A 20,493-nucleotide genomic window follows, 5' to 3' on the forward strand; every position below is an offset into this window, starting at 1 on the left:
CAAGTGCAATTTTAAACATCTGAGCAAGAAGCAGGCTATTGGCATATTTAATATTTCTTCTCAGTTGAGTTGAAAACATGGCACTCTGTTGTCCTCCCTCTTTTGAGAGCAGAGCAAATGATGGGTTATGCAAGAATGTGCAAGCAAATGATGGATTCTTCTCTGTGCCTACAATAATGATTGAAAAGATGACGGATGTTCAGCTTCTTGATTTAGGCAAAATTATTCTTGTTACTTTTTAATAGATGATTTTACTTGCAGGAGGGATCATCTCCTGAAATCCCTAGTCTAGAAAGAAAGAATAAAAGAAGAAAAATCAAAGGTAAAAAAGGTGGGTGAATATCATACATGTGTGCATGTGGTGTAGAGGCTATAAACACTCAGTAGTATTTTGACTTGGCTGAAGTAGTAGTTCCTTAATGTTACTATGCTGCTTCCTGGGCTTTTACTGAAGTTTGTAGTGTGGACTGCTCACTAATCTGCAATACATTCTTCTCTGAAGACCTATATCTTAGTTTGTCATAAGTTATTTCTAAAAGAAGGGTATGTGCATCCTTTCTGCCTGCACTTCATATTCCTGATTGTACAGATGGGACCTTTGCTTTCCCCCTCTCTAGGGTGGTGAGGTTTGTTGCCTCTTTGCATGGAGGTTCTTAACTGAGAGGTCAACAGTTAACTTCCTTCGAATTTGCTATGCAGCTTTCCCTTTCTAATTCTGGGTGGTCTCACCAGAAAAATTGTATTCTGTTTAATTTGGTCTCTATTCTGTTTTTGATATCTCTGACAATGCTTTTTACTTTTTTAAGGTCCTTAGTGGAAATGAGTGTGGAATGCCTCTCTCCTTCATGCTCCTGACCAAAGAAAACTCTTATTCTGGCATTAGACAGATATTTCGCAAACATGCCTAAAGCATCTTCATCACCATGTCTCAAAACTAATCATCCAACCATCGTGTTTTAGGCAGAATATTTTCTTTGATAACTAAACCATTGCCAGGAGCTTTGAGCTCCGAAGATGGCTTTAGTGTCATTTATCTTTTTTCCCATTATTTATTTATATTAACAGTTGTTTGTAATATAGGGCAATAATATGACTCTACTGTGGCAATGAATATTTGACTACTTGAAAAGGTGGGGGTTTAATCAGCCTTTCTCCAATGACCAGTGTCTGTTATAGAGACTCATAATGCATTCTACTTTGTAAAATTTCTTTCCCATTACTTTGTTTTAATGTGATTGTTGTTGTAGTAAATTTGCTGAAGGAAACTATAACCTGAGCGCAGTTAAGCAGTGCCCAAATGGAAATTTGTTTGGACAATCTTTGTAATGCCAGAAGTCTCTGGGAGTATAGGAGGATCTTTTACTGAGTACAGTGGTCAGAAACTCTTTCTCAAGAGACGGCAAACACCAGTTTCATGGCCCAAAATCATCTTGAGTAGTAAACTCTTTTTTTAATCATTGGGTTCCTTTTCTCCTAAACAGCTTTTCCTTGGCTTTTGCATTCACGGAATAATTTAAATCTTGTTTAGCTTAAATTTGCCTTTTCCTTTTTGATTACATTAATGGCAGGTGTGTATTTGTACTTCTTGCACACATGTTCTTCAAGAAAAGGTCTTTGTGGAAGATAATTACTTCATTTATTTAACTAAATCAGTGGTGGCAAAGCTGTGATTAAATTCATTACTAGAGTCAAAGGTTGAGATTCCTTAAAGAAGAATACTTGACTTTGCATTTTATCCATGTGGATGTGGCTAGTCCTGTCCATAAATACTCCTTTTTAGCTTGTATAATTATCCATGCTTGAATGCTTGACCTAATTTATGAGATTTTTCCATTCTGAGGCGGTGCTATTTGTTGTGATATCACAAGTAAGGTATCTTAATGTATTGTTCAGTGCAATTAGACTCTACATTTTATTTCTTTTTCAGAACGTTCTCAGGTAGACCACTTGTTGGCTATTTCTCTGAGGGAAGAAGAGTTAAGCAGGTCTCTGCAGAATGTGGACAGCAGCCTCTTGCAGGCAAGGGCTGCCCTGAGGGCTGCCTATGTTGAGGTTCAACGGTTCCTTGTGCTAAAGCAACAGGTAACAGTGGGCTTTGGAAACTGTCTGAGCTTGAGTTTAGCAGCGTGAAGAATTGCTTGTTAAATCAGTGGGACTGATATAAGCCACAACTGTTTTGCAGATAACTATGGAAATGAGTACACTGAGAAGTCAGAGAATCCAGATCTTGCAGGGGCTACAAGGTACGGGATACCATAGAGCTACAACAGTGCAATGCTTACTCTTATATTCTTTGAACTCAGAATCTTTTAAAAACTGTGTTTAACTTGAATCTGCTCATTTAAGCTACAATGAAATTGTAGACTTTCAAAATGAGGCCTTTATCGTCAAGTGTGAACTGTCAGTTTTGATAGTTCCCTCTAGTGTCTTTTTTTCAAATTTTTCTCTTCCTTGACTGTGTCCACAAGAAATGAGCTCCTGGCAAAAACAGAAATATTTTTGTTCTGTTATTTGTTTGTTTGTTTGTTTCTTTAATGTATCTCTTCTTTTGCCATTAGAAACATATGAACCTCCTGAACTCTCAGAGCAACTTTCATGCAGTGCCCTAACTGAGAGACGAAACAGCAAATCTCAGATGGCAGCTGACTCAATTCCTTCAAGCTCTCTCCTGCCTGTTTTGGACACTTTGTCTTCTTCTGTACCCCCTCAAGGAGCTGCTGTTCCCGTAACCGTGCCATCACCATTCCAGTCTTCTGGCAGTACACCTTCCAATACTCCTGACTCCTCAGTGCAAGTTAAACGAGAACCTGTGTCTCCAAAAGGCACAGAACTAAATGTGAATTCTGTACTCCAGAGCTCTCCATGTCCTCCACAAACAGAAGAGGTGGAACAGAATGATGGTAATTGTAGTTTTGCTTTAAGATAATTAGCTTGAAGAAAATAAGGAAATTATATATTTTTTTCCCAAAAAGGATTTAAATCGTGCCTCAACCTGCGGGCTGACAGGCAGGGATGAGCTCTCATTAACTTGTGTAGGACTTTCTAGTTCTGTTTTGAAAATAGAACAAACATGAATTTGAAGGTTACATCCTCTTATAATAATTTAGTTAGCTAACAAAACCCAAAACTGACACAACCCAACAAACCTGAGAACCTCCTCCGTAATTTTTGTCTTCTACTCTGTATCATTTAATGAGCACTGATAGCAGAAAGTCTGCCTACAGAGGGAAAAAAATGTGCCTGAAAACATTTTTTAAAAAGTTATGAACAGCTACATTGAGATTATTTTGTGTTCTTCTTGGGCTCTGCTAGATAAGCACAAAATGTATAATTTGTAATATTGGAAGTAACGATCCATCTTCTACTAATTGGCTGTTAGGCACTGTTCATTCATGTGAGGGGCATGGGAGGGCTAGCAGTGAAGATAGGGCTTTACTTTTATCTGGATGAGAAACTGCTGAATTAAGTGAACCACTAATGGGAGAGCTCTTGCCTCAGCGAAGTGAGATGTTAATGACTACAGCTGAAATAGCCAGCTCTTTATTTAGACAGTTTAAACCCCATCAAACTTGTGCACTGTGGTCAAAAGCTTAGATACTATTGGTAGATTCCTCTGCAATTTGCTACTGTGACTGAAGGTAAAAACTGAAGATTAAAAGCTCATCCTATACTTTCTTAAGAGTCTGTGAAGTCAAGCAGGGTGACTCTAATGATAGTTGTCTGCCATAACAATGTCACTTACTCAGACCTTTAACTTAGGTAATTTGAGAAAAACATTCATAAGATTGATCCTAGTTCAAGATAGCCAATACAATTTTTTTCCCTTCCAACTGAAGTACAAAATACTATGGGATAAGTCATGTTCCACCTTTCTAAGTATTTTTTTCTCAAGCACAAGATGAATGTTGGCTGAATTGAAGTTTACACCTCTTTAATAAAAAAAAATTGTGGTTTTTTTTTTTGTTTGTTTGTTTTTTTTTTTACTTTTTTTTAGTTTGCTTCAGCTGTAGAATTGCATATAAGTGGTGGGTTTTTTTAGTCACTATTGCATTTCCTGTATTACATGCTGTTAATGCAGTATTTTGAGTTTTGCTTCATCTCTCTTTGGAGGATTTGACAAGGAATGTGAAGCTCTGGAGGTATTCACTAAAGTAAACATGGGGCAGGGGAAGAATCAGGTTTTTTATTTGTTTTCATTGTTAAGATTCAACTTTTACGAAGCCACTACCTTTGCTTTCCTGTTTTTATTGGCATATACCATACTGTTATGCTTAAAAATCAATGAAATCTTTGTTTTTATTTGTATCAGTGTTAATTTTATTCTCAATTTTCCAACTCTAAGGAAAGATTTAATGATCACTAGCTGCAGTGGCATGAAGTGTCTTGCTTGCAGAATCTTGAAGCTTCACAACAGAGAAGTTGAAAGAGGTTTTTAATTTTTTTCTTATGAAGATGAACCTTCAGTGTATAGCTGCATTTGTTACTTGACTAATTACTTCAGAAAGCTCTTAATCACATTAGTTTTCCATTTCCTACAAACTTAATTTTGGTGTATTAAAAGCAAGAGTATTCTTTTTATGTTCATTTGACAAGTTACCATAGTTTTGGTATTGATGAACTTCTGTATGTGCTACATTTAAAATGAGTTTGCCTTCAGATCAGTTTAGTAATTTGGGGGGAAATAAGCATTTGTCTTGAGGTAAATTCCGTAATTTGAGGAAGAGGAATTCACTCTGGGGCAGACTATTTACTTTTTAGGGTTGAATGTTTAGCTTGTCAGCTGCCCATTGAGGTTAGCTTAGCCTTGCTTTGAGGGAGCTGATTACATTTGTTTTCCCCCAAATGCCAGCAGTGTGTCCCACCTGTGGTACTGAGTGATTTTGTTTTCTTTCATTGCCATGGTGGTTTCCTACTTCTTTTTCTAATACCCACAGCACTCCAAACGCTGAGAATTAAAGACTATTGGGTTTAGAAATTTCAGTTTAAGTGGCTGGTTGCTATTGTTTTCCTGTTATAAAGTGACCAAGTTAGTTCCTTCCCCTTTCCAGGGAGAAATGAGTGGCACATGATATTAGAGGCGTATTCAGAATTTAAGCTTTTGTGTGCTTTCTTCCCCATATAATTGAACACAGTAGCTCATTCAAACTTCATCTAATTATTCATTTTTTCTATACAGAAGTTTTTCTGTCAGGTTTTGCTGTTGTGCATGGCAGTTACATGTCCAGGGAAAAACTTATCTCCATTGATTTACTTTAAAGGCAACATATCCTATGCTGTCAGCAAGTTTTAGTTTTATCTTGGAATTTCCCATCTGCGGAAGGTGTGGGTGAGAGATGTTCTCATTTTAGCTGTTTCTACTTGGATGTGTAATTCCAAAGCATCAAATTTGTCCTGTGATGTGTAATGTGGTTTTGACCAAACATTAGTGTAGGTTTAATTTGCTGGCTTCTGAGAGGCTGGAAGAGGGAAGTGTTTCAGATACTGCCAACTTCCCATCTTGTGTTGCATGATCCTGCCCCAGAAATGCAGTGAGCTTGAAATATCCTGTTCTGGACTGCGGTTATTGCAAGTGTAACTGGGCAATATTAGGGTGTGGGAAACAGCTGTGAGATGCTGCCCTTAGTCTGTCTCAGCTGAGAGGTTGGATCATTTTGTTCATATTAATTCAGTCACAATTAAATGATAGGGAGAGTGTGTTGACCTCATTGCATAGTCCACCACAGATGAGCTAACTTAACTAAAGTAACTAAATAAAGCCTACCCTCATAGCTTACAGTGCTGCTATTCCCAGGATAAGGGTACAGTGCTGCAGAGTGGGTTGTGCATAACTGTCTACCTTGAATTAGGTCCAAGTAACTTGGTAGAAATAACTCTATATATCAGCTGTAATAATTCAGATGAGTTGAGCACAAGATTTTCAAGCTGTCACTGAACAGCTGAGTCATACTTGGCATGCATTGGTTAATATAATTTCTACAGAAGTCATGACAGCTGGTAAGGGAGCATGCAGAGAGGGATGGTAGCATCTGAAGTCAACAGTGTAGGATTCACCAAAGATTGTCAGAACTCTAAAAGCATGTAGCAAATAGCCAGCCAGCAGCTTGAATGATTGCCCCGTTCCTTTATTTCTATGTGCATGGATGAACATTTTATTCCCCAGTTAAGTTTTTTAAAGGCTGTGAATAGCTGACTGAATAGCAGATCTACATGTGCACGTGGTCTTCAACATGTAGGAATATGTACTTTACATGCACAATTAAGTGTAAACAGAAAATACAGGGAGGGACCCTTTGCATAAATAGTTACTGCTGTACAGATTGAATGTAACACTAGGCTGTTTTCTTTAGAAGAGACCAACCAGAAAACTTCAGTGTATCCAGTTATCACTGCAACCCTATCCCTAGCAGGGCTGGCAGCTTGTTTCCAACACACTGATCAAGATGTCCATGAGCCTGCTGCAGACGAGGGACAGTCTGGACTTCCTGAGAACTCTTCTCCTCATTCAGTGTCTGTTTTCAGCAAGAGAGAAGCAAATGATACAGCTGCTGAAAGACTTTTAGTGGATCAGTGTAGCACTTCTCTTTCAAAGCATTCGATCCTTCTCGAAGTGCCAATGGATAAAACTCCCAAATTGTCAGCAGAACCGTCTGAGCAACACTTAACAATGGCTGCAGTCCCAGCAGAGAAAGGGAATAGAAGGAGGAGAAAGTTAAGGAAGAAGAAAACTCTGAGGGCAGCCCATGTGCCGGACAACAGCGATACAGAGCAGGATATGATTGACTTCAAACCTGTCCGGAAAGTCAAGGGTGGAAAGGTTCCTAAAGGAGAAAAAGTTACTCCTCCAAGAGAGGAGGGTGGAGTTACTGCTCAAGCAGAAAGAAACAAAGATGAGAATGACAGCGATGCTTCTCTGGAACTAGTGGAAGTTTCAGCACCTCAGTGTGAGGTGGTTGATGTTGGTTCATCAGCGTCAGGAGATGAGAAACCAGACAGTCCATCAAAGAGGGATTCATGCAACTCTGTGGATCAAGCAGTCCTAGAGGCATCTTGTTCTGGGTATGATGAAGTGAGCTCCACCAGTGAGATTGACACAAATCATAGGAATGATGGGAAAAAAAGGTGAGATTATTGTAGACCTCTGTCAAGTAAAATTATTAATATTACATAGTATTCATAAGAGGCCTCTCTTTTTTTCCTTTTCCTTTTTTTTTTTTTCATTCACAAAGTCTTACATTAGTGACTTCAGGAGTGAAATAAAAGGGAAAATAAAAACAGACTTGTCTTTTTTGGTCAACAAGTGAATGTGTCTTGTTACCGACTAATTTCACTTAATGGAAAAACTGGGCTGCCCTGTTTGGTTTTGAGCTTACCTGTCACAGCATATTTTCTAAGTCCAGAGTCTTGTGTTTTAGAATATTACTTACCCCAGTATTTTGTCTGAAAATGAACTTGCAAAGTCCAATTTCGCTACTGTTTATTTTTGTCTTACAGTGTGGCTGAGACACAGACTTCCATATCATTCCTAAGAGGATCAAAGAACTCCTCAGGTATATCTTTTAAGCTTTCTTTCCAATGCCTTGTATGTAGTATCTTGCAGGGCTTTGAGTTAAGTCTTGATCAACCTGCTTCCATAGGAGAACTTTGCCCTGAAGATAAAAGCTTGCACTCACAACTAAAGTGGGAAGTGACACATACTCACATCATCTTGCACTGAATGCTTTGTGTCTTGACTCCTCCACATCCTTCTTCCCCTCCCACATGAATGCTATTGTTCCACAGTCTCTGTAGAGCTCTAGGGCAAACAATAATACACTCTCTTTTTAATTCTAAAGATAGTTCTGAACTTAGTCATATGAAGGTCTTTTTAGCACTTCATATTGCCCTCTGTCACATTCACAGTCCTGCTGGAATCCACAATGAAATTTGACTTAAAGGTGCTGAACCCATGAAATAGTTCTGCTGATTGGCAGTACAAACCACAGCAGTGTGTTTTCTTGACAGTGTTCCCATAGTCAAAAGTACATGTCTCTGTCCTACAGAAGTGTCTTCGGAGCCAGGTGAGGATGAAGAACCTACTGAGGGAACTTTTGAGGGACACTTGGCTGCAGTGAATGCTATTCAGATTTTTGGGAATTTGTTGTACACCTGCTCAGCAGACAAAACAGTTTGTGCCTACAATCTCGTTGTAAGTAAGGTTGTGGGAGTAGTGATACATTAATTGCAATCACAAGGTTGTCTTTTGTAATGCCTTACTATGTAGTAAAGGAAGCAGCTGCTTTTTCAAGCCCCTAATTTATTTTATACTATTCTTTTCTTAAAACCTCTTCTCCACCTCTCCAACCCCTTCTTCCTGTGAGAGAGACAAGGGGAGATAGAGAGATTGCTGCATGTATCCTGATTTTTTTAACACTCCTACCCTGTTCTGTTAGGTGCCCATTCCAAGAGGTATTATAGGCCTTTATGCTGACAGACTCTGTGCTTTCTTTTTTAGAGCAGGAAGTGTGTGGCCATCTTTGAAGGACATACTTCAAAAGTGAACTGCCTTCTGGTCACTCAGACAAATGGGAAGAATGCTGCCCTCTACACTGGCTCAAGTGACCACACCATCAACTGTTACAATATCAAGGTACTCAAACTGCTGCATTTTATACAAGTGTTTCGTTACAAATATAAATTTTAAAAGCCTTTTAAACCTATATGATCTGGACACAAGCAACAGTTCTTACCTCTTTAGAGTAGAGCAGGAAGAAAAAACCTCACAAATAAAACAGCAAACGATTAATGGATTTACTACCCTAATCTTTTGACTAGCTTGTCAGTAGAGTTTTTGCTGGAACAGCATGGCGTAATCCCAAATGTTGGGAACACCAAAGTGCAGGATAGCTGTTTGGCCGTGAATCTTACTTTTCTTCCTGTATTTTTAACTTCATTGCTTATGGAAGGCACTGCTCTCTGTTGTGTCTTTAGAGCAGCTCTAGAGAGAACAGGTATCTGTTATGCTGAGGGTACGTGAAAGAGCAGACCTGAGGCTTCCTGAAGCTGGATATTTGAGGCTAAATGATAAAAAGACTTGCCCAACCTGTTACTTGAAGGACTAGAAAGCAAATATCTGCTTCAGAAAGCAAACTGCCAGAGATCTTAAACCCTTAAGTTCCCTGTGGGAAACTTAATAGGGAATTGTCAACCATGTAACAGATTCTTTTCATGTGTGTGTGTGTGTGTATATATGTGTGTATATCTATATCTATATATATATATGTATATTTAGTCAGTAGTCTAAATTTATATACATATTAAAGGCTGTGACCAGAACAAAGTCTTTAGGGTTATAACTGGTTGCTGAACTACAGTCAAGCCTTACAGATGGTCCTGATTAAAGTGAGGCTCAAACTGCCATGTGACACCAGACTCTCAGATGTTTTTCTCCAGTTCTGTTGGTTTAAAAAGTGAAAGTCATCATTCATTTCAGTTTTTTTTTTCTTGAATTGTTTTCAGTTAATGAAAATCTTTAAGTACTTCTTTCCATTGCTAGACCAAAGAGTGCATGGAACAGTTTAAATTGGAAGATCGAGTGCTCTGTTTACACAGTAGATGGCGGATCCTTTATGCAGGTCTTGCAAATGGCACGGTGGTTACTTTCAGCATAAAGGTAAGTTTGTTTAACTATTGGCACCTGAATGCCTGTTGTGATGCTGTTTCTTTCCTCTGTGTTTCTTGTTATTCTTTATCTCCAGTAGTAAATGTAATTTTAATAAGCACATTTGGGTATAAATGGTCACTGTTGGCCCCTTTTGGTTGTTTATTTTGTCCATGCATGAAGCTGTCCTATCTGCCTGTCTCTTTGTTTACCTTTCTTTTAGGTGCTGTATTGTTGCATTTTTCCTTAAAGTTCCTCCTGGTCTACATAACATAAGGAGCTTTCTCTTTGATTTGGAAACTTAATTTTTAAGATGCAATTCTTACCACTGCTATTTTGTGTGTTACTAAACTGAAATCAGATTCCATAACAAGCACAACACAAAAAGGACTCAGTGGTCTAATCAGTGTCAGCAAAATTTTAATTCTTTCCATTTCTTTCTTCCCCCACTAGAATAATAAACAGGTTGATACCTTTGAATGCCATGGCCCTAGAGCAGTGAGCTGTTTAGCCACAGCTCAGGAAGGAGCACGCAAGTTGTTGGTAGTGGGCTCCTATGACTGCACCATCAGCGTGCGAGACGCGCGGAATGGGCTGCTCCTCAGAACCCTGGAAGGTCACAGCAAGACTATTCTCTGCATGAAGGCAAGTGTCTCTGAAAATACATTTTGGACAAAGAATGCTTAAAATGATGAGCAGATTGTGATAGGAAATCGAGGATTTCCCTATTTTAAATTATAAAAACTGAGCAACTTGGTAGAGAAATTCTCTATTTGCCTGCCGTATCTCACATCCCCAGCTGCCACATCTATGTCTGTATTTTGAACATTTCAGAATTTGTGATTCCATCACTTCCTTGGGCAGCCTGTTCCAATGCCTGATCATCTTTCCAGTGAAGAAACTTTTCCTAGTACCCATTCTAAACTTCCCCTGGTGCAAGTTGAGGCTGTTTCCTCTTGTCTTGTCACTTTTTAGGGGTCAGGAGCATAATTTTTCTTACATAAGCAGCATATAAATATGCAGCATGTCAAAAATTTCCAAGAGACGTTGGGCTTTACTGTGCATGTGCTTGCTTTTTCCTTCATACTCTTGATTGATTTTAAGGCTCTCAAATTTAGGAAATAATACAGTATAACTTTAAACTAAACAGTGTCTTAATATTTTGCTTGCTCATTTCCATATCTGTTACAAAATATAAAACTTTTTTTTTTTTAAGGTTGTGAATGATCTGGTATTCAGTGGGTCCAGCGATCAGTCTGTCCATGCCCACAACATTCATGTAAGTCTCATATAAAATGATGGAATGACTTTTGCTACTAAGGCACTGAATTCCTATGCTATAAAGTCAGCATTTCCAGAATATTTGACTGACTGGTAGGACTGATTGCTTCCAGCAAAGGAAGTCTCATGATTTTGTGAATATGACTATGCACTATAGGTAACTCTGGAGGCATGAAAAGGCTACATAAACCTGCTGATTCTTGTCACATGATACACAATGCCTTTTTATCTGGCCATCTTGCTTTTGCAAATATAACTACAAGCATGCTGATAATATGGAAAAGGTTCAAAGAAAAGCCATGTGGGATAGTCTGGTGGAGAAAAAGTTTCTTTATAAGTGGAAGAACTTGAAGAACACTGTGTTCCAAGCTAGATTGTTCAAAAGCATCATGAATGCTTTGTCTCTCCCTCTTTTACACCATCTTCCCTTAGTCCTAGCAGAAGCATTCACGTAGCTATGCGATAAGTTAGATTAAGGAACTTATCAGAGGGAAATTTTAGTTGACATAAAAAGAGTATATTTCTGTGTGTTTAGCTATATATATATTTAGTATATTTCTGTGTGTTTTGCTAACTGATCCCTGTGGTTGCATAAATACTGCTAATACTAATAGCATGGTACTACTTTCAGGATGGGCGGGAATATGTAACTAATGATGGAAACAGATTCAATTAGGTTGGAAAAGACCTCTGAGATCACGAAGAACAGCCTGTGACCAAACACCACCATATCAGCTATACCATGGCATTTTCAGCAACCAATCTTTCCCTAAACGCTTCCAGAGACAGTGACTCCAACACCTCCCAGGGCAGCCCATTCAAAATTCACCCTTTTTGTGAAGAGGTTCTTCCTAGTGTCCAACCTTCCTGGCGCAGCTTGAGGCCATTTCCTCTTGTCCTGTTTCTGGTTGCATTGGAGAAGGAGCTGACTCCTCTTTGGCCACATTCTCCTTTCAGGGAGTTGTAGAGAGTGATAAGGTCCCCCTGAGCCTCCTCCTCTCCAGGTTAAACAAACCCAGCTCCTTCAGCTGCTTCTCATTACACTTGTGCTCCAGCATCCTTCACCAGCTTCTTTCCCTTCTTTGGACTCACTCCAGCACCTCAATGTCCTTCCTGAACTGAGGGGCCCAAAACTGCACACGGCGTTCGAGATGTGGCCTCACCAGTGCCGAGTACAGGGGAAGAATCACTTCCCTGGTCTTGCTGGCCATGCTATTCCTGGGACAGGCCAGGATACCATTTGCTTTTTGGCCACCTGGGCACACTGGTGGCTCATGTTCAGAAACAGAAGAGAAGAAAGAGAACTTTACACAGACCCATGCATTTCTAGGGATGGCTCTCTGTTAGGATGGGCAAACAAAAGGATAAGTAGTATTTGATCATAATCTATAAGTGCTTTCACAGGGAATGGAATTCTAAGAACAGGTGTTTCTGTTTTTGAGTAGTGAGCATTGAAGCTAGCTACCCTGTACAGGTTAGGTAAAACCACTTTGTACTTTTATTTAAGAAAAAACAAACCCAACACCTTTTTACCTTTGCTTTTTCTTGATGCAGACTGGAGAGCTGGTACGGATCTATAAGGGCCATAACCATGCAGTAACGGTTGTGAACATTCTTGGGAAAGTCATGGTGACAGCATGTCTGGATAAATTTGTTCGTGTTTATGAATTACAGGTAAGAAAATATGTGGTTACTAATGACATTTATCTAATATGTGTTAATTAATGATTTTGAAGTCAAATAGAAGTCATCTTTGTACTTTCTGGTCTCTAGCCCATCTCTCTTTTTCCTGTCACTCTGAATATATAGTTGTCTCACCAGTCAAAATACATGGGTTTTAACGAATATAACCTGAAACATTTTTTAGAACCTGGGTTATTCCAAGATAATGACAGCTCAGAAAAGTGGGAAAATGTTAGCTTTGTCTGCTGAAAGAACAAGAGCTTAGTTGGACAAAAAGACTCCCAGAAGCAATGTAAGCAAAAGTGAGCTTTTTAAGGTGGCTATAAAGTTTGGAATCCACCATATCAGTTTAGTTGGTACCAAGGAAACTTCTCTTGAAAGTATTATCATTTACATGTCTGTGGAAAATGGCTCTTAAAAAATGTTGTGCTAATAAATGTCTGTTTCTGTTTCTTTCAAGTCACATGACCGCTTGCAAGTCTATGGAGGCCACTCAGATATGATCATGTGTATGACCATCCATAAGAGCATGGTAATTCCCTTCTTTTCACTGTTCTTAAAGAGAAGGTTGTAATTGCCACAGGTGCATACGAGACAGTTTAATTTCTTCAGATTAAGAAATCAGCCTGCTGCTTGGCTGCATTTCCAAGTTGTTCTCAGTCAAAAAATCAAGTGGCTATAACAGCTTTATGTAATATTATTGTCTGAGGAAAAATCACTGGTCAGCTTACTGCAGTCTCAAAACAATAGTTCTTTTTGCAGTTATGATGACAGTGAAGGCACTAGAAATAGTAAAATACTTCTGCTTTTTCAAGTGTCAGTCCTGTTTGACTTTTACTCAAGGGAATCTCACTGGCGAAAAACTTCTCGCTGGAGAAAAACTTCACGCACAGCCAAACCTCTAGCAACTTTTGACAGAACATAAACAAAGGTGTGCAGTTGATTCAGATGTACAGGTTTCTTCATGCATCTGCCCTGCAAGATAAGTTTCAGAAGCACTTCTGGATAAATATTTCTTAAAATAGTCTTTAAAAGCACTTATTTTTCTGCATGTCTAGGAATTTGTTTGCAAAGTTACTTTGAGACTGTAAAATGAAAGGTATTGTAGTGATCTGTAATAACAGAAAAGTTAAATCCAAAGGAACAGATTTCCTACTAATTGGAATACCATCTGCCCAAGCATCACATCTCATGTGAGTCGAGCCTGAGGCTTGAGCTGTGCCCCAGCAGTGTCTGTCATGGGCATTCTCAAATCAAAGAGGGGTTCAGATGAGAAGTTTAGTGATGAGTGAAAGGATTCACATCAATCTTTCTGAAATTCTTATGTTTTTTCACACACTTCCTCTCCATCCTTTTTTGATATACATAGAACTGGTTAGGTCCTGGAAATACATTCAACTTGACATTTACACCTACATATTTTTTAACTTTAGTGGATAGCACTGTAATTTAAACATTTCTGAACTGTTACACACATGACACTATCAACAATAGGGGTTATGGAAGCATTTCTTATTCATGTGTAGGTTTTTGTGAACTATGAATGCAAATATTAAAAGAATTTAGTTATACCTATTTTTAAATATAGAAGCCTTGCATGCTGATATTTCTTAGCTTTTACCTACACTGAAGTCTTTCAAAATTTTACTTTTTTTTTTTTTATTCCCAGCTTGTTTATCCATAAATGTTTTTTTTACAGATCTACACCGGATGCTATGATGGCAGTGTCAGAGCTGTGAGGCTTAATCTGATGCAAAATTATCGATGCTGGGTAACTAGCAAATTGTATTTAGCCTTCATTTTTGAATTTTCTGGGGGTGGTCTCTAGTCATTTAGTCTTGGGTAGTTTGACTTAGATTATTCATGATTTTTTTTAAAAAATGTGTATGTGTATTTTTTTTAAAATGTGTACGTATGTGTATTAAAATATTTATCACTTAGGTATTTATCACTAGTTTCATTTTTTTATTGTCTTTGCTGTGTGTATGTGTGTGTATATATATATATGTATCTACATTTGTATATATGTATGTATGTGTATGTGTGCTTTGGGGCAAGTTGTTAGTGTGAATTGCTGTTCTTTCTGGCTGTTTTTAGATGTGTAACTGTTTAACACCTAAAACTTTGGCTGAGTGACATAGAAAAGCTGATTTACTGTGCTAAATAAGTTTAATTAAATTCCAAATGACTTTGTCACAGGTAAGCTTAAATCTTGTAAAGGCTTATTTCCTCTCTTCCTCCGGCCATTCCTCGTGATGGTCTAGGCTCGGCTAAAGGCAGGAAAAATTTCTGTAAAGCTGTAATTAAAAGAATAGAGACCACGGAAAATGGAAATGTAATAAGATAAAAAACTTAGTTGGCAGGCATGTTTACAGTCTTGGAAGAATATTGTGAAATTGAAGGAAGAAAAGCATTAGCAAAAATTGTATTTCCCTGGCTTATTCTGGTGTGTTGTTTTTTCTCCCAGTGGCATGGATGTTCACTGATCTTTGGAGTTGTGGACCATCTGAAACAACACCTGCTAACTGACCACACAAATCCAAATTTTCAGACCCTGAAATGTCGTTGGAAGAACTGTGATGCTTTCTTTACCTCCAGGAAAGGTTCCAAGCAGGTATGTGGTTGAAATAACATGATTGTATTTGGTAATATAAAGTACTTTATATCACCACAATGGTGGGACTTGATCCTATTTCTCTTAAAAAGGGTTAAATTTTTCTAGCCTTGGCAGGCTTAACTGCATGTGGTTACAGTCATCCAAGGCTAACAGGGTTCAGTTCAGCCTGTGGCAGCTGAACAGTGCAGCTATGATAAATTGACATATGGTCAATTTAAAACAGTTTGATCCTAAACTATTACATGGAAATGGTACAATTCTTAAAATATTAAAGAAATTCTACTCAAGATATTAGGATGTTTTTGAAGGAAAAACGTCTTTATAAGATGAACAAACATCTGCCTTGAAAACAGATTTTTATCCTTTTAATTTTTATCCATTGCTATCTCTTTCACTGTTTATTTTTCACATGAAATTGGTTTTACAAACAATCTTTAAATAAGTAGTGCATAAACTTCTGGATAAAAGTTACCACAGACAGGGGAAAAAATGAAGAAGGCATAACAATTGGATGAAGTAATGTGGAAAGGATTGGGAGATGGGTGTAAGGAGGGCAGTTACCTATAGACTGATTGGTAAAATCTACATTTTAGTCCTTGGCAATATAAACTGCCTTCCTTTGAATGCTTTCCAACATATGGGAAGGATGGAGGTTTCTTCAAGAATTAATGAATAGTAGAATCCTTTATTTCTCTTTAAGTGCTGCTTTAGATATGATGTGTTTATGTAATTTGCTCTTCTAATCAAAAAGAAAACTGTTTTTTATTTGCCTTTAATGCTGTGGTATGTGAAACACTTTATATATGTGATTTAATAGCTTGACAGTGATAATATTTAGAAGCTTTAAGCCAAAAAATATATGTTATCTAGAATGTCACTTTCACTGACACTTCTGGAATATTTTGCAGTTTTTTGTGCTTTTTTTGTGATGATCATAATGATTTTTTTAAATTCTCTGGTTCTTTTCTAGGATGCTGTAGGACACATTGAAAGACATGCTGAGGATGACAGCAGGATTGACTCATGAAGCTTTTCACCTCCCACATTGGGAAGTAATTTTGTATGTCAGAATTATTCCAAATAACATCAGTTTCTTACTCCAGTCTTTCCTTTTTCTTTTCCCACTTGGAATGCAAAAACTGAGTGGGGCTGAAATGCATTGCTGTGGAGACTGCACGTTGTGTTGCACTCTGCAGAAATAAGGCTGGTAATTAAGAGCCCAAGTTCTTGCAAGTTTTTAATTAATTGGTGGACAAGAATGTTCCTTCCTCTTGTCTGCCTTGTTTCTTTGTTATTTGTCTTTTTTCAGGTGGTTTTGTTTTTTTAAGAAGCATAGTCTTTGGGAAGCTCAAAGGGGTGTTGAAAACTTAGATTACAATAGGTGCTGCTGTTTGCAAACTCAGCTGGAATCCTGTTATGTGTCTAAGACATGTCTAAGGCATGTCTGGTTTTGTTGCATCCAGTTTTATAGCTGATTTTAATAAAATTCTGCAAACCAGAATATCACAAATTCTAACAATGTAACCTGAATATCCAGTGTACATTTTTACTTTCTTCATAAAAAGAAAAGGTATTTTATGGGGACTGGAATAAACTAATTTTTTAATGTTAATTGTAACTTATTTTTTATTCCTTGTGTAAAAGTTGCTATAACTGGCACAATATATACAGTGATAGATATACCATACCTCTTGAGATATTTTGTTTATTTTGAGGAAAGTGATTATTTCTTGAGAGAGATGCCAGTAGCAGCAAAACAGCCAGAACAGTGGCTCTACTCACAGGCTTTGCAATCTTAGTCTTTTCAGTATAGGTCCTAATGTATGGGAAAGAAGTAAGTGGTATCTGTTTTTCTTTTAGTTAAAGAGCAGCGTAACCACCACTGCTGTCTTGATAAAATACCATAATTGGATAGCTGATTTTATGTAATCTTAGTGACCGAGCTTTGCAGCCCCATACTCTCTAGCATAGCAAACCAAGAGAAATGCAAAGGCACTGTGTGTCTGAGTGTGTCCACTTTGGTAGTGTTTTGTTTCTGTTGTGAACTGCCTTAATTGGCTTGGGCTATATAAAGTTCACAAAAACTCAACTGGAAAGAATGGAGCAGGATTTTAAAGTCTAAATTTCTCAAGCAGAAGCTGAGGATATGAAATGCATATCACATGTAAAAGTCTTATTTCTCCAAATGCACAGAAAGTACCACAGAGAGGCCAGTGCAGAAGGGAAGACTGTTTCTGCTTGTCAGGGTTCTCCTGCAAGTGTTCCCTTGAGCGGGATGGCTTCACCTTGTGAAGTCCAGTGCAATGCCCTTCTGGCACTAGCCATCCTCTCTCCCTTAATGACACTAATTTAGCAAAGAACCCTCTTAACATTGAGACTAATCTAGCAAGGATCTTTGCGTTCACTTTTGCCTAGCTTGCTGCTCAGGATAAAATAAGCAGAGATTTTCCTAAGCTGTAAGTGAAGGTGAAACTGAGTTCCTTATACACGAATAAAGTGCCAGTTTTTAAAAAAAATCTGAGTAGACTTTTAGTGGATATCTTTTTCACAACCACTTGCAGACTTGTCAACCACAGACCAAATAAGTTTTGTAGCCTCATTCTTTGACTGTAAAGAAGCCTTTTTAGGCCAAGAAAGTGAATGATTCAGGAAATCCCATGGATGTTCCACTGCCATTAAATCAAGGAACTTCAGGGCCTTCTCTGGAGCACACTGGTTTTGTATTATTGTAGCAGACAAGCAGAATTGATCTTACACTGATGAATATTTTTTGTGAGACAGGAGTAAAATATGAATGAGATGCAATAGCATCCTCCTTCAAAGACATGGGAATCTCTGAGATTCCAGTGCTTTTGTGGTGATTGATTTTGTTTGTTTACTTTTTATTAAGCTGTTTGTGCATAGCAAAAAGCCCCAATATGTGGCCCAGACCTCAGGCTGTTCTGAGGATGGTTTTGTTTTGGTTTTTGGGGGATGTGTGTTTGTGGTTTTGGTGTTGGGCTTTTTTAATCTTTCTTTCTGTGGGCTGTGGATGAAGCAATTCAATAGAGAATCAAGTTTGGGGAAGTCTTTAAGTGGTGTAGATGTTTTATGAGGGACAGTGTAATGCTCTGAAGTCTGAGAGCATTTGTTTGGGTTTTTTCATGACCTAAAAGCAGAAGACTGCATAATACTTAAACCATTTCCAAAGATGTTGATATTCAGGAGTTCTTCTGGGAGTTTTTTGAACCACAATGAGGGAGCATAGCATGTAAGTGTGGCATAAGCAGGGTGGGTGTCCTAAGGTTTGTCCTTCATGGACTGTGCTGCAAGTGAAGGTGTGGAGCTGTGTCTGGAGGACAAGCCTGTGGGGCAATAGTGGCATTCTGAAAAATGTGTGTGAGAGTAGATTTTGTTACTTCTCTCTTGTGATTCTTTCAGCTGTTTTCAGGAACATATAAAGATCTTTTTCCCTAGATGTTGCAACAAACAGAGTTATTACACTTTATTTGCATTCCCATTTGCTTTTTGGGTTTATCTTTTCTAGTTGGTGGAAGCAGTCTTTTTTTTGTGTGTGTGTGGTCCATGATATTTCCTTAACTGTCTTGAAAACAGTCCTCCTGAAAAGTGTGGGCTTCTGAAGTCCAGCTTTGGCAGTGGTGTCTTTTGCTACTTTGTAGGTCATTTCAGATACATTGGAAGAATCCTAAAATTGGAAAGAGGTGGGAAAATAGTAGAGCTGCATGAGTGAAAAATTTTGCTTCATAAATCAGAAACATTTTTTTTAAATCCTCAGGGGTTCAGAGAAAAATGCTGTACTGTTTTGTCATGAGGATATCTTAAAAGGAATTGCTATAAAGTTGTGCAGTTGTGGAAATCCCCCAGCTTCTCTGGAGTTCTGTGGAGAGGTTTCCTATTTGTTCAGCTGGAATTCGGTGCAGATTTCACAACTGGCCATTTACTTCTTCTGGAGACAATTGCAGATGCCAAACTAATGTTTGTTTGTTGGTATTCATTAAAGATCCTCTATGGTCTTGCAACTTAGGGTTTTGACTCCTGATATATGTCTAGTTGAAGAATGTAGTAGCTTTGGGAAGGTGGGCTGTTTGTGACATTTAACACAGTCATATTTGCATGAAAAGCAGTACTGCACATCTGAAGCCACTTTCAAGACTATTTATTTTTGATTTTGGTTTGTTTTTTTATGCAAGTAAAAAGTTGTGAGTGGAAGAGTGAGTAGAGTGAGGATTTATTTTGTGGTTAGCTGTGGATTGTTTTATTAGTCAGGTGTTTAAAAACAATCTCTGGACTTGCTGTATGGCTAATTACATATGGCAGCCCTTTTGGGATTGGTCTAGATTAGTTTCTCCTTTCTCCTTCAAATTTCAGAGAAAAATAACAGGTATCTGGCAGTGCAAAACACTCTGGCCTAATGCTGCTGCTTCTGTATGTGGAAGGGGATGGAGGGAAAACTTCTGCATCTCTTGGTACAAAGATGCATTAAATATCCAGGCTTCTGCTTACATTGTGTCACTTACATGTAAATTACAGTCTTTAAACATATTATCAGCACATAAGCTGGCTTCTGCAAAATAGCAGGAGCTTGGCTGTGTGGAGTGTTTGAAGTAGTGCAGTTCTTAATGCACATTTTCAAACAGTACAATCAAACAGTACAATCAGCTGGATCAAGGTAAATGATAACTGCAAACTGCAATAAATGGCAGGGGAAATGTTTTTGTTGGAAAAATACTTTTCCCTTAAGCTGAATTAAAACACAGGTACAGGTGAATCTTCATTTTCAGGTTTGTATGGTACTATAATTCAAGAATCTAGTTGTCCAGAGTTGCAGAATATGTGAGGAAGGATAAGGAAATTGTTTCAGCTACTGTTTGTAAAATTATTAATCATCAAGGAGCAAACTGTGTAGGTATATATTCTGTTATATGTGCCTGCCAGCTTCTCAGATTTCATTTTGCTGTAATGTTAAACAGTCTTTTGAAAGAATGGAAGTGGAATAAAATAACTTGATTGAATATTTAGTTATTTAAGCTGTGTAGAACATGTGCACAGACTGATCATTGTTTTCTTCACTCAGTTTGGTACAAAGCTGTGAGTGTAGTAATGAAACTTTACATGACAAAAGAAGAAATTAAAAAAAAATAAACTTCTTTATATTGTTACGGTTTGTCTGTTTCTCCTTTGTTTTAAATAGAATGATTTTCATATGATTCGGTAGAACTTGACTTTGTTCTGGATTTTTTCCTGTACTGTGAGTGCTGGATAAAGTCAGACAGGC

At 38.0% G+C, this 20,493-nt stretch overlaps 1 protein-coding gene across 4 annotated transcripts in view; it reads left to right on the plus strand.

Annotated features, from left to right (window-relative positions):
- Positions 1-20,377, plus strand: part of ZNF106 (zinc finger protein 106) — a 40,470-nt gene extending 20,093 nt beyond the window's left edge. For 2 of the 4 annotated variants that reach the window (XM_071427288.1, XM_071427290.1), the window contains exons 7-22: positions 262-331; positions 1,928-2,082; positions 2,183-2,243; positions 2,559-2,900; positions 6,348-7,119; positions 7,492-7,547; positions 8,040-8,185; positions 8,492-8,626; positions 9,533-9,649; positions 10,091-10,282; positions 10,854-10,916; positions 12,473-12,592; positions 13,062-13,133; positions 14,301-14,372; positions 15,069-15,215; positions 16,189-20,377. In XM_071427288.1, the coding sequence (XP_071283389.1) occupies positions 262-331; positions 1,928-2,082; positions 2,183-2,243; positions 2,559-2,900; positions 6,348-7,119; positions 7,492-7,547; positions 8,040-8,185; positions 8,492-8,626; positions 9,533-9,649; positions 10,091-10,282; positions 10,854-10,916; positions 12,473-12,592; positions 13,062-13,133; positions 14,301-14,372; positions 15,069-15,215; positions 16,189-16,245 (2,577 nt within the window). In that variant the 3' untranslated portion in view covers positions 16,246-20,377. Of the gene's footprint in view, positions 1-261; positions 332-1,927; positions 2,083-2,182; positions 2,244-2,558; positions 2,901-6,347; positions 7,120-7,491; positions 7,548-8,039; positions 8,186-8,491; positions 8,627-9,532; positions 9,650-10,090; positions 10,283-10,853; positions 10,917-12,472; positions 12,593-13,061; positions 13,134-14,300; positions 14,373-15,068; positions 15,216-16,188 lie in introns of those variants that run through there. The other 2 variants (XM_071427289.1, XR_011679257.1) reach the window with 2 other exon arrangements.
- Positions 20,378-20,493: the final 116 nt, after the last annotated feature.

This window comes from Agelaius tricolor, unplaced genomic scaffold, assembly GCF_023055355.1.
Source record: "Agelaius tricolor isolate 1412-34295 unplaced genomic scaffold, bAgeTri1.0.p SCAF_5, whole genome shotgun sequence".
NCBI classification, from domain to species: domain Eukaryota; kingdom Metazoa; phylum Chordata; class Aves; order Passeriformes; family Icteridae; genus Agelaius; species Agelaius tricolor.